The sequence below is a fragment of the Nicotiana tomentosiformis genome, chromosome 2 (genome assembly GCF_000390325.3).
Source record: "Nicotiana tomentosiformis chromosome 2, ASM39032v3, whole genome shotgun sequence".
Classification (NCBI taxonomy): Eukaryota; Viridiplantae; Streptophyta; class Magnoliopsida; order Solanales; family Solanaceae; genus Nicotiana; species Nicotiana tomentosiformis.
In genome coordinates this window covers 124,470,778-124,485,059 of record NC_090813.1, presented here as the reverse complement: position 1 = coordinate 124,485,059, position 14,282 = coordinate 124,470,778, and the positions used below count along the sequence as shown (strand labels likewise).

The 14,282-nt window shown below is 36.2% G+C and overlaps 1 protein-coding gene across 1 annotated transcript; it reads left to right on the top strand.

The window, feature by feature from the left end:
* The first annotated feature begins 688 nt into the window (after positions 1-688).
* On the top strand, positions 689-12,288 carry LOC104102449 (structural maintenance of chromosomes protein 4). The gene is made up of 28 exons (XM_009610154.4): positions 689-1,063; positions 1,144-1,233; positions 1,695-1,796; positions 1,884-2,060; positions 2,144-2,274; positions 2,714-2,792; positions 2,873-3,030; positions 3,121-3,196; positions 3,396-3,524; positions 3,641-3,785; positions 4,238-4,368; positions 5,056-5,208; positions 5,294-5,483; positions 5,837-5,970; positions 6,140-6,298; positions 7,678-7,986; positions 8,103-8,279; positions 8,383-8,466; positions 8,548-8,757; positions 8,869-8,958; positions 9,036-9,157; positions 9,295-9,450; positions 9,543-9,650; positions 9,746-9,806; positions 10,923-11,057; positions 11,156-11,243; positions 11,837-11,909; positions 11,986-12,288. Exons 1-28 carry the CDS (start codon positions 923-925, stop codon positions 12,104-12,106), a joined length of 3,729 nt encoding a protein of 1,242 aa, XP_009608449.1. The 5' UTR covers positions 689-922; the 3' UTR covers positions 12,107-12,288.
* The last annotated feature ends 1,994 nt before the right edge of the window (positions 12,289-14,282 follow it).

The following is a 14,282-nucleotide window of genomic DNA, read 5'->3' as shown; positions in this document are numbered from 1 at the left end:
GTTTATACACATGTACTCCAATCTCCAGTATATTATGATGGAACTTTTCGTGTGCTGGAGTTCTAACATAATGTGCTGGAAGTTCATACACAAGGTGCACCAATCTCCAGTATATTATGCTTGAACTTTCTGTGTTACAGCAAAATAGTGGCTATTTTTCAATGATTTTACAAACGCTGATTATTTTTCATTTATCAGTCCGAAAACTGGCTAGCCCGTGCTAAATTTAGGATAATTAAACCCATGATCTTGGATTCTTGATAACTCTACCTTGCCAATTAAATTGGGCCTTGTTGAGAGTTGCAATTGTAGCAAAAGCTCGGACGTATAGCTAAATATAGATTTGAGCTCAATTGGGTCATGCAAACTCCAAACAAAGTTCACGCTTCTTTGATGGGTACAATCGTGCATATTACTTTGAATAAGTAGAAATGACACCAGGTAGCCTCTTTTAACATTCCTACTTAAAACATATTTAGTTTTTAAAATTTTAGAAGTGTTTAGCTCCTGCTGTTTTTTTTTTTTTTAAAAAAACAACCATTTTTAAAGCTTTGAAGTGTCATAGCCTAACTTCATATCGGAAGGCTTAAAGTTTGAATTGGGAATCAAATTCGGCTATTATTTAAATTAAGGCTATTTGTGCACTTCCTGAATAAGTGGCTCAACTAATTCGATCCTAGAGCACTTTAGTTTCCCGCCCAAATATTTCATCTTCTCAAAAAAATCAAAACTTTACGCTCCATCTTTTTCTTTTCTGTTTCCGTCCAAATTGGTTAGCACTTCGCTAAGAGTTCTACCGAAGTTTACTCTCTTAACCGGTGGTCGATACAGTCAAACTATTCCGATCTGTCGACCGTCATCTCCGTGCAATTCGTCGCTGGAAACAGGTAGTGTGTGTAACCAGTGAAAAATAGGTGTAAACATGGAATCGCCGGTCGCCAATAATTTGACGGATGAATCTCCTCGTCGTGGATCTAGAACTCCAAGGCTATTCATTAAAGAGATGGTCATGAGAAACTTCAAATCTTACGCCGGCGAACAGCGTGTTGGCCCCTTTCATAAGGTTAGGGTTTATTTTTATTTAGAAAAACTCTGTTTCTTTGTAATTGAATGTATAGGAAATTAAATTCGTGTTATTTTCAGAGCTTTTCGGCAGTTGTTGGTCCTAATGGTAGTGGCAAGAGTAACGTAATTGATGCAATGTTGTTCGTGTTCGGAAAGAGAGCCAAACAGGTAAGATACGAGTAATTTAAAAGCAATTTCAATGTTTTGACACATATAATTGTTGAATTGTGTGAACCGTTTCGTCTAAAATATTGTTGTATTCCATGAATTGTTTCATCCGAAATTTAAGCTATTAGTATTGGTTTTAACTGTTTAAGCTTTTAGACGAGTTGATTCACACAATTCAACAATAGTAACACACTACATTGATCTTGATACACAATTGATATATCATTTCATCATATATAACCTTTTTCATCGCAAAAGCAAGCATTAGCTATGCTACTGAATTCGATCTACTACTAAATGCTGAAACTTTAAGTACTAAATAGCCATTATAATTGCTTCAGCGGGTTGAATTCCAATTTAAAACTCCTACTCTTAGCTTGTTAACCTGGCGGTTATGGAATATAGTTGTGTACAATGGCGTAAATATTTTGCGTTTTCTTATTTGATTGTTAACTATGCAGATGCGTCTTAATAAAGTCTCAGAGCTCATCCATAATTCAACTAATCACCAGAATTTGGAGAGTGCTGGCGTGTCTGTTCATTTCCAGGAGATAATAGATTTGGTAACTTCTTGTTTTCCTCTTGATGAAATGGCCATTTAGAGTCGCAGTTTAACTTTTCATTTAAGTGTTTCATTTTTTTGTTTAAAGGATGGCGAGGCATATGAAGCTGTTCCTGGAAGTGATTTCGTGATTACACGTGTGGCATTCCGAGATAATTCCTCTAAGTACTTTATCAATGACCGGTCAAGTAACTTTACAGAGGTCACCAAGAAACTGAAAGGGAAAGGTGTCGACTTGGATAATAATCGGTTTTTGATTTTGCAGGTCTAAATTTTTATCACTTGCTTGAAGTTAACTTTGTGAATATTGTTCGATTATAAGGGGTTGAGGTTGTTGGATTTTTGCAGGGTGAGGTTGAGCAAATATCACTGATGAAGCCAAAGGCACAAGGTGCCCATGATGAAGGCTTTCTAGAGTATCTAGAAGATATTATAGGAACCAATAAATATGTTGAGATGATTGAAGAATCATTTAAGCAGTTAGTTCTCAACCCATATCTTAAACACTGTTATTGTTGCTACGGTGTTGATATTTTTTGAACTGGCATGCATTTTGTTACATTTTGTTGTAATGGCTGATTTGAAGATCCTGACAACTTGTCCTGAATCTGTAACCATGTTCAATCAAGAATAAACTTTTGGCATGAATATGCGATGAGATTTAATGTCAAAATTCTTTTAAGTTTAAGCATTGAAATTGGTGATATCTGCCTAGTTATATGATTCAGCTATTTTTTGCTTTCCATCTTGAGAACTCATCCTGTTGTCCTATACATGCATTTGGAGTTTTCGTTCTTGCAGTTATATCAGTTAATTTAACCTAGAATGAATCACTGCTCATTGAGAAGAGTATGTGCCCAAGAAAGTGCATTCAATGTTTCTAAAACATGCATTTACTATTTCTTAATGCTCTTGTAGGCTAGAATCCCTCAACGAAAGAAGGTCTGGCGTTGTTCAGATGGTCAAGCTAGCAGAGAAAGAAAGAGATAACTTGGAGGTATATTTAGACCATTATAAGATTCCTGTTTCCTTAAGATTACAGAAAATTAATTATACTATCTTGGCTTCATTTGTCAGGGTGTGAAGAATGAAGCTGAAGCCTACATGCTTAAAGAATTATCATTGTTAAAATGGCAAGAGAAAGCAACAAATTTGGCCTTTGAAGATAATTCAGCTCGAATTTCAGAGATGCAGGAAAACATTTCTGGACAGGAAGAGGACCTTAAAATAGAGAGGTGGGGTCTTTTCTAAACAAAGGTTGCACAAATGCAAACGTTTGTGTGTTATAATGAAAGCTAGTGGAGCTAATTACTGACTTATTTTAGGGAGAAAATTCGAGAAAGTAAAAAAACATTGAAGGAGCTTGAAGCGAAGCATTCAAAGCATTTTAAAAAACAAGAGGTATGGATAAGAATTGCATATATCCTTTGCATCTTCTTAATATAACCAGAATAGGATATTTGTTGTTTCCCTGGAACTCTGCATCTGTTAAATGTTTTGGTTTTAGAAACTCGCATAATGTTATTCTCCTACTCATTGATTTTGAAAAAAGAATCTTGAGCACCTTGCTTTGAATCCCTTTTTTTGTTTGAAATTTTAGGAGCTTGATAACAGTTTGAGGCGCTGCAAGGACGAGTTCAAGGAATTTGAGAGGCAAGATGTAAAATACCGAGAAGATTTAAGTCACCTGAAGCAGAAGATAAAGAAGCTTAATGATAAAGTTGATAAGGTATCAAAAACTGAAAGTTGCTTCCCAGAAAAATATAGTAAATGTATGGGAATACGAATAACTGTCAGTTTCTGTTTGATTAAGGTACATCTCTTGTCTGTTTTCTTGAATGTTAGGATTCCACAAAAATTACTGACCTAACAAAGGACTGTGAGGAGGCAGCAATTCTGATTCCAAAACTGGAGGAAGATATTCCCAAACTACAACAACTTTTGGTGGATGAGGAAAAGATCTTAGAGGAAATTCAGGATAATTCTAAAGGTAGAGTATCTTCAGCCAGGATTGCTTATGGGTTTAAGTTTATGATACTTTGAAAGTTGTTTTGCTAACTCATTTTGCAGCATGTTACACAATACTGTCTGGCTTTGGCAAAATTAATGTGCCTCTTATAAAAGCGAGCCTCTTTATGTTGTTCTTTAGTAGTACATATGTGATGGTATCATAAACAGCTGGTTTCCCCATTAAGGTTTCATATTTCCTTTTTCATAGTATGGCATCCCTTCTTTGTTGGTTTCCCTTAGAGTAAATCTTTTTGCCTTGATTAATTGGCATCATTACTTTTGATGTTTTTTGCTGGTGAGTTAGATGTTGAATCAGAAAAGTTGGTGCACAGAATTAGTTTTTTTTGTTGCATCAAACTGCTCATATTTTTCCATCAGTTTTAGCCTTAGGCATATATAGTGGTCTCATTCTTGTATGATGTTGGCGAATAGTTGAGACTGAGGTTTTTCGAAGTGAGCTTGCTGATGTTCGTGCTGAACTCGAGCCTTGGGAAAAACTACTAATCGAGCACAAGGGAAAACTTGAAGTTGCATCAACTGAAAGTAAACTTCTGACTGAAAAGGTATTTTGCCAATTTACAACATCTAAGGTTGTTCTTTCTTATTTATTTCATACCCTGACAACTATCACTGTAATTTGGTTCACGTATCTCTTAAGCAATCTGCATTTGTCAACTAGAGCAGCAGGAAATCTTTTACTTCGAGCTGCTTTTACCAATATGAAGGAGTCGGTTCACGTCAGTAAATTATACTGTCTTCCTGTACTCGTCCGCATGGTGTTTGTTTCTTTCAAGATTAGGCTGTGAAAGTGCGGGTGAAAAGATTTCCCAGTAAAATCTGGTTAATCTCGTAGTACATAATTGAACTTCCACTCGAGTACAAAACTGATCCATGCCCTCTAAAATTATGTTCCGGGCAGAGCTTTATACCTCCGAATACATCTAAGATGTGGGGAAAAAAACTCAAAGCAGCTTTGGGCTTGATGAGCAATGTAATAAGTTTATTGGCTCAATAATGGCCAAAAGTTAGTGGTCAGGGTATACAAACTGAAAACTTAGATATTTGCAAAATACTTTTAATCTATGTCTAATTGAATAATCTTAAGATGTGAGGCAATATCAAGCCCTAAATGCATTCGGCTGGTTGATAAATTTCATATTTATAATTGTTTTCTTATGTTAAACCGCTGCATTAGTTAAGTTTGCTGTAGATTATGTCATTTATTGGTAATTGCTGTTTATTTATGTCAGCATGAGGCTGCTCGTGTTGCTTATGTGGAAGCTCAAGAGCAGATTGTGGAAATACAGAAAAGACTAGAGATGAAATCGACTAGCATAAATGACGCCAGGAGTGAGCTTGAGAATCTGAAGCTTAAAGCATCTGAAGCTCGAAATCTGGAACAAGTATGCATTAGGGGTCTGCCATTTTTCATTTTTGACCATTTTTCTGATGTCTTCAGAGCGCTCATGATGCATCGAGTGATTGCAGGAATGCCTTCAGGAACAAGAAAGATTGATTCCACTTGAACAAGTTGCTCGACAAAAACTTTCCGAGCTTTTATCTGTAATGGAATCTGAAAAGAGTCAGGGATCAGTTCTTAAAGCAATATTGCATGCTAAGGAGGCAAATCATATACAGGGTATTTATGGTAGAATGGGTGATTTGGGTGCTATTGATGGTTAGTGTTTCTGGTTCTTGTTTAATACTTGCTGATAGTCCTTTGATTTCATGTATTTTCTTTCATTTGGAGGCTAAGTTAATGAAATTACGGGGCAAGCTCCTGCATTAGATTTTAGTGGTGACGAGTAAACATATGAAACTGGAAAGTTGGGGATATTTGTGGGGGGGGGGGGGTGTGCTGCTGCTGCAATTTTCTCCATAGTTGCACTTACCACTATTTTCTTGGACATTTATTTTCGCCACTTGCTTACGTTACTATAGCACGGTGTCTCTGCTGATAATATATTAATTTTATATAGTGCTTTAATCTGCTTTCATTCAACTTTTTTTTTTTTTTTTTTCCCGTTTCAGCAAAGTATGATGTTGCCATATCAACCGCTTGTCCTGGACTAGACTATATTGTAGTCGAGACTACTGCAGCAGCCCAAGCTTGTGTTGAGTTACTTCGCAACAAAAATCTCGGTGTTGCAACTTTCATGATTTTGGTAGATTCTCCTCTTAAATTAAGTGGTTGCAGATAACTTTTTGTTTGTTTGTGATTGGTATGGTTTCTTTCTATCATGTAGGCTTCTCGGCTCCTTGAACAAAGAGATGTAGGAATAAAATATTTTCTGATTTCAACAGTGTCTCTGATTCCGTATTTGTGTTATGCAGGAAAAGCAAACTGCTCATTTGCCTAGAATCAAACAGAAAGTAAGCACGCCAGAAGGGGTTCCACGCCTTTTTGATTTAATTAAGGTCCAAGACGAGAGAATGAAACTTGCATTTTTTGCAGCACTAGGAAACACAGTTGTTGCCAAAGATATTGATCAGGTGAGGGTTAAATAACCGTACCTTAGAATCTTCATTTGTTTTTCATAAACGGGATATTGTTTTGCAAGGATATCTCTAGTGAAGAATTCTCTATGGTCCGTAAATAACAACACCAACAACCCAGTAAAATCCCATAAGTGGGGTCTGGGGGTAGTGTGTATGCAGACCTTACCCCTACTCGAGGGGGTAGAGAGGCTGTTTACGAAAGACCCTCGGCTCAAGACGTCGAAAAGAAACACTATATCAGTACCATCAACAGAAAATCAAGAAATAATGACAACATCATAAGAACCAGAAAATAGATGAAAAGCAATAACAATAACCAGTAAATAAAGCCCGACGCAATAAAAACGGAGAATAGTGTGAACACAACATTAACCACTAGTAGCCGGAGACACAACCCTATCAGACTAGCCTCACACCGGTACGAAGTAGAAATTAAAAAAAAATGCTCAACCACCTCCTAACCTACAACCCTAATGCGCGACCTCCACACCTTCCTATCAAGGGCCATGTTCTCGGAAATCTGAAGCCACGCCATGTCCCGTCTAATCACCTCTCCCCAATACTTCTTAGGCCGCCCTCTACCTCTTCTCGTACCCGCCAAAACCAACCGCTCACCTCCTCACCAGGGCATCTGGGCTTCTCCTTCGTACATACCTGAACCATCTAAGCCTCGCTTCCCGCATCTTGGCATCCATAGGAGCCACGCCCACCTTCTCTCGAATATCTTCATTCCGAATCTTATCCAACCTATTGTGCCGGCACATCCATCTCAACATACTTATTTCTGCTACTTTTATCTTCTGGGTATGTGAGTTCTTAACTAGTCAACACTCAACCCCATATAACATGGCCGGTCTAACCACCGCTCTATAAAACTTACCTTTGAGTATCGATGGCACTTTCCTGTCACACATGACTCCAAATGCTAATCTCCTATACGGTGTGTGACATCCTCGTCGATTTCCCCATCCCCCTGGATAACCGACCCAAGGTACTTGAAACTGTTTCTCTTGGGAATGACCTGTGATTCAAGCCTCACTCGGTCACTCCCATGCCTGCCTCTCTCGGCTCCGCGCTGAACTTGCACTCTAGTTATTCCGTCTTAGTCCTGCTCAACTTGAAACCCTTAGACTCAATGGCCTGTCTACAACCTCTCTATGGTCTGTAAACAACTGAGCAATAAAAGTTACTCCTAATAAATTCTTCCCTTAATTCCAAAATGGCAATCAGCAAACAGATTTACCCAGAAAGTATGACATGAAATTTTAAGTCTGTTACTGAGATATCTATGCCACGTTGGTATATTGTCCATGGAGTTCCATAATTCATCAGAAGCTGTTGCACTAAGCTCTGTGCCTTCTGTTACTTTGCAGGCTACACATATTGCCTATGGTGGGGACAAAGAATTTCGGCGTGTTGTAACTCTTGATGGAGCCCTTTTTGAAAAATCTGGGACGATGAGTGGTGGTGGGGGTAAGCCACGAGGTGGGAAGATGGGCACATCTATCTTAGCTGCTAGTGTTTCTCCAGAAGCTGTGTCCAAGGCGGAAAATGATCTTTCGACATTGGTTGAAAGTTTGGAAAATATACGGAGAAGAATTACTGATGCGGTGAAGTGTTATCAGGCCTCAGAGAAGGCTGTTACTCAACTTGAGATGGAATTAGCAAAAAGCGTCAAGGAGGTCTGAGCTGCCCCTGGAGTTTTGTTGTTCTTGTTATGGTTATTGTTATTATTTTCTTCTATTCCTTCTATTTTGCTCCTGCATCATAAGTTAACTGAAGTTTTTTCCTGAGATAGATTGACAGCCTAAAGTCCCAACATAATGATTTGATAAAGCAACTGGATACCTTAAGGATTGCATCGGAACCCAGCAAGGAGGAAGTTAGAAGATTGAAAGAACTCAAAAAAATAATGTCTGCTGAAGAAAAGGAAATGGACAGGCTTACACAAAGTTCACAACAGTTAAAAAAGAAGGTAAAATTATGCTTAATTTCGGCACTTCTGCAAGACACTTCTGTAATTTCTTAAAGCATGGCAAGTGGCAAAAGCTGCTTTAATCAAGTTTTAATTGCTTCAGGCTTCAGAACTTCAGAATAAAATAGAGAATGCAGGTGGTGAGCGCTTGAAAAGTCAAAAGGCAAAGGTTACCAAAATTCAATCTGTAAGTGAACATTGACCTTGTGCATGTTGAATTGCATACTGGACACAATTCATGCTACTTTTACTTTTATTTCTTATCCAGGACATTGATAAAAAAGGCACAGAGATCAATCGTCACAAAGTTAAGATAGAAACAGGACAGAAAATGATTAAAAAACTCACAAAAGGGATTGAGGAATCAACAAAAGAGAAGGAAAGACTGGTTGCCGAGAAAGAGAAGTTGCTTTGCACTTTCAAAGAGATTGAACAGAAAGCTTTTGTTGTTAAAGAGGACTATAATAAGATACAGGAGGTAAGAAAATATCTGCATTTACTCCCGGCAATTCCTGATTATACAGGTTAAGTTAAAATTCTCTATAACTCTCTCATTTTTTCCCTTTAATGTCTTTTCTTGATTTTCTAGCTTATTGATCAGCACTCCAGTGCTCTGAATGATGCTAAAAATGAGTATGAAACTCTGAAGAAGACTGTGGATCAATTGCGTTCGACAGAGGTTTTGTGCCAGTCTTTATAAAGTTTTCTCGCTTCTCTATTCAATGGGTTTCTAACCCACTGCAACTAGAGCTGCAGGTGGATGCTGAGTACAAGTTACAAGATATGAAGAAGGTCTATAAAGACTTGGAGCTCAAAGGGAAAGGATATAAGAAAAAGCTCGATGATTTGCTTGTTGCTATCTCAAAGCATATTGAGCAGTAAGCTGGATTTCTTTCAGCATGCTGACATCTTACCATTTTCTGGGATGCTCTAGCTTTTATATCTATCTAATACAGTTACACTCATCCTTTGTTTGTATCATTGTCAATACATGTAATTGTTCCTCTTGGTATAGGATTCAAAAGGACTTGGTGGATCCAGAAAAGCTTCAAACAACTCTGAGGGATGGAACTCTTGTTGAGACTTGTGATCTTAAGAGAGCTCTAGAGATGGTTGTGATTCTAGAAGCACAACTGAAAGAGATGAACCCAAATCTCGACTCAATCTCTGAGTATGCATCAGTCGACATTTATATGCAGTGAAAACTTGTAGCATAACTGATTCTCTTGATATACCTATGCTAATGATGTCCACTGTCACCAGGTATCGGAGCAAAGCATCTGTGTACAATGAGAGAGTTCAAGAACTAAATTCTGTTACCCAAGAGCGCGATGATATAAAGAAGCAATATGACGAGTGGAGAAAGAGAAGGCAAGTATTGTTTAACGTTAGAATGTCTGTTTCAACTTTTGGATGCCTCTGCTTCTTTGCTTCATTAGCTTACAACATTTGTGATTAATATTCAGGTTGGATGAGTTTATGGCGGGTTTTAATACCATATCGTTGAAGCTCAAAGAAATGTATCAGGTCCTAACTGAACTTGTCTTCTTCTTAGAAAACTTTCTACTTCTGTCACTTGAGTTGAATGTCATCTACACGTTGAGAAGTGTTATTTGTTCTAGACTGATGAAGTACATATTACAGCGCAGCCAGGATATCTTGTTGGTTAACCTTGTGATTGCAGCACATCTGCTGGTCTTATAATAGTAGATATAAATCCTTGCTCTCAGGGCTTTGGCTCAACGGCAAAGGGTAGTAAAATTGGGGATGCGTGTCGGACAACAAATCACGAGTTCAAAACCTAGCTATTGAACCTAGTATTTAAGTGATAAAGGTAGAGAGGCAGACCCATCCACCAAGTTTCAAAGTTAAAAACAGTGGATTTCTCTATTATAAAAGAAACACGGTGGATCTTATTAGTTTCAATCTTTTCTTCCCCCCCCACAGTACTTGAACTTTTCATCATCATAGAGCTTGGCTTGCATTTCTGCTGATTGATATTGTTAATAGTTGTATAATATAAAGCTCATTAAATAATATGTACATATGGTGATGAATTATGGAACAAAATGAATGATGTTTCATAGAATTTCATATGTTTAGAGAAATCTCTAGCAATTGGGTTGATGGGGATAAGGAAATACAATTTTATTAAGCGATTATTCCTTGAACTACACAAATATCTTATCGGTAGTTCAGTTTTATAGTTTATGAGCAAAGAATATTGTGTCAATGTAATGATAAGAGAAATTTCTTTGGAATGGTAGACAATCATATTTAGTAGAAAGTAAAAAGGAGAAAGAAATAGAAACTAGACATTCAAGTTATGGATATTCACAGTGAAAATTCAGATAATAGTACAAGAAATAGTTAGATAAAAAAATCTCTTAAGTGACTAGAAAAATTACGAATTCTTAACAGACTTTTGTTTGCATTACTTACTTTATCATTAATATTTCTATAGTGATCGTGCTTGTGATTTGACATTTCAAAAATTTATCCCAAGCATATAATGGGTGGGGGTTCAAATTCATATAACACAATTGATTGACATAAATATTCAAATTACTCACATGCTTTAAAGCAGGCAGAATTTTATGTGTTTGCTTACACTAATATTACAAACATTGTGGCCGTCCCTAGATGATCACCCTTGGAGGTGATGCCGAACTGGAGTTAGTGGACTCTCTTGATCCGTTCTCTGAAGGTGTCGTTTTCAGTGTCAGACCACCAAAGAAGAGCTGGAAGAATATTGCTAACTTATCAGGTGGTGAAAAGGTAAGTCTCAAACTTATGTGTTTGGCTTTGGTTTGACAGGTTATTGCAACTGTATAGCAAGCAACTCTTATTCATATAACGTCAATTTCTAATTTCAGACCCTCAGCTCATTGGCTCTTGTTTTTGCACTCCACCACTATAAACCTACTCCACTTTATGTAATGGATGAGATTGATGCTGCTTTAGGTATGTTTTCTTCATTTTACATTGGCCAATTTAGAATGGTTAAATGATACACTTGTCACTCATTGATTGTGTAATGATTTTCGAAGGGATTTATAATGTCCCAGGCTACTTTACCCATTACCTTAAGGTTTTAGATTGGGCGCTCAAATCTTTTACATGGTATCAGAGCCAAACTTTGGTGATCACGTTAGCACAATTGCTTTCTCTCCTTATATTATATTTGTCTGGGCTTCGTTCTTTCAAATCAGTCAATCTAGCCACTGATATTGCTCCAAGCCCATTTATTAGCTTGTTGAGCCTAATATTTCTCCCTCTAGTTCAGGCCCACTTCTGTTGAGCATCCTCTCTCTAGTTTTAAAAAGATCTTCAATCCATGTGTAAACTGGTTACTGATAACCAGTTTACAGGCGTGTGAGGGAGTTAGAAAATACACTTGTCCCTCATTAGTTGTATAAGAGTTTCCGGAGGGCCTTTAATGTTGTGGGTTACTCCACCCATCATCTTAAGGTTTTGAGTTGATGGAATTTCTTCTTGCATTGCTGCTGGTCTCCTAATTCTGAAATTGGTTTCATTTATTGATGGCCGCATATCAGATTTTAAGAATGTCTCTATCGTGGGACATTATGTGAAGGACAGAACAAAGGATGCACAGTTTATAATCATAAGGTACTGCATTTGAGGTTATGCGATTCACATCAATAAGAAACGAGCTGTTTCTCATTTTATTTTTGATACCATGCAGCCTTAGGAACAACATGTTTGAGCTGGCTGATCGGCTTATTGGCATCTACAAAACAGATAACTGCACAAAGAGTATCACCATTAACCCAGGAAGCTTTGTAGTTTCTCAGAAAGCTGCTTGAGTTGGTTCAAGAAATACTGATAGTAGAAATCCCTATGTTTCAATCTCTCCATGCTGCTAGAATAGTTCTCTGTTCTGTATTTTTGTGTGCAGTATTGCTGTGTATATTAGTAATAACTATCACACAAACAATACTTCTGATATGTTCAAAAGATGTTCAGTAAGTGCCGATCAATTGGTTCAGTTTCGCGTCATAATTGATTTCGGGCATCAAATATAATGCAGCAATTCTTATGCCTTGATAAGATGAAATATTTCCCTTTGGGATTTGATGTAAATTTTCTTATACTATTCAGTATAATAAAAATTGGCAACTGTTAAATGTCTATAGAAGATGACATTTTCCTTTAGGATTCAACTTATAGTGACAGTAGAAAGAAATTTTACACTATAAGTATAATTTGTCTTGTGTAATCAATTGCTTGGTTTATTTTTAGGTAATTGGTTTCATTTATTATGAACAATTATTTTTAAATAACTTGAAATCATGAAAAAAATATTTTCAGTGTGCAAACTTCTTTCCTTTGACAGTTAACATATGCAGACATTAGGCATCATAAAACCAAAATTCAGGCAACATCTTCCAGGACAGACTAAAGAAACCTCTGTAAGCCATCAGGCAAGTCACCACAATTATCGCAAATAGTTATATCAAGATATCATTGTAAAGTATGGCACTACCATTGAAGCTCATCGAAGTTGACAAATACAAGGGCAGCTTCATTTTTCAATCATTGGTTCTAAACTCCAAATGCACCACCCCGGTCATATCTTCAACACCAGAAAAAATACATGCCAAAGGCTAACAACATTCTTTTGAGAGTTGATTTAAGGTAATTCATGCTTATATTTGCAAAAGCAACTAAATAAAATTTAGACAATTTGACCGAATTACTCAGAAGATTAGAATTGGTACACACTTTTGGAACGAAGAGATGAGGGTGTAAATGGAACAAAGTGACTAGCTCCGCGTCCAAATTGCCATACTTACGAGTGATATGATTTATTCATAATATTAGAAGATTCAAAATGTTATTAGCACACTGTTTAGTGTTTATCATACTGGGAAATGAGAATTAGGAAGTAATTGATCTCGTGGAGTTGAACGGCCAAGTGATTGATACCCTACTCCCCAAATTTTCAAAAGTCTACGCGTGATTTAGCAAGGGAAAATATCGTATACATTATTATTTTTGACTTTTTAACTTCAATTATACATGATTCTTACGTACTAAAGTTGTTGTCGATACTCCTTCTATTCCATTTTATATTATATATTGTTTGTTTTAATATATTAAAAAAATAATGATATATTTTAATTATTTATTTACTTTAAATTTCTCAATTACCTTTATCAAAGACATGTTTTTGTATGCACAAAAAAGATCATAACATATTTAAGTCTTAAGAAAATAAGTAATAAGAATATTCGTCAATGTATTCGGGGCGGGCCCGACGAGTTCTGTGGCCTAAAGCCAAACTTTATGAGGGGCCTTAACTTTAAAAAAAAATAAAATATTTATTTATTTGAAATCTATTTTTCTAGCGTTTCTTATATACAAAGTTATTAATAATTTTTTTATAATCAATAACTCCTAATAAGTCTTTCTTAATTGACGATATAACTAATCCATTTAACCTTCTTGAGACATTGTTGATCTTAGGTAAGATTTATCAATTTAATTTTGAAACTTTCTTTTTGCTGAAGCGACGGTAACAAGAGTTATTAAAATTATTCCATAAGTAATATATCCATTGAAAAAAGAATCAAATCTTTTTAGTTGACTGAGTGTATCATTAAACTGTTATCTTCTAATTGTACTATTTTTCTTAATATTTTTAATTTCGAAAATAATCTAAACCATCAATATCCAATTGATTATTATGCTTTAGTGATCTCAATTTTTACCGCTAAATTGAAAACCAAAAATATTTTCATATGCTTCGAATTATTCAAATCTATTTTGAAGTGAAAAAAATAGCCTTGTCTACTATATATAAAGTAATCAACTCCAAAGGACTCTTCGAAATATTTTGAGATTTTATTATCAACATTCTCATCAAATTGCTACTTCCTATATATCATACACTTTTTACGAAATTCGGGTTCGATATTCATTTCAAGTGCAATTTTCGTGGCAGAAATCATAGCAGTTGTAAATCCTTCTTCTATATAC

Coding starts and splice junctions, on each gene's coding strand:
- LOC104102449 (XM_009610154.4), top strand. CDS start 923: ATGGAATCGCCGGTCGCCAATAATTTGACGGATGAATCTCCTCGTCGT. Junction 8,467..8,547: donor AGGTTACCAAAATTCAATCT/GTAAGTGAACAT, acceptor TTTCTTATCCAG/GACATTGATAAAAAAGGCAC. Junction 9,807..10,922: donor AGCTCAAAGAAATGTATCAG/GTCCTAACTGAA, acceptor GGCCGTCCCTAG/ATGATCACCCTTGGAGGTGA.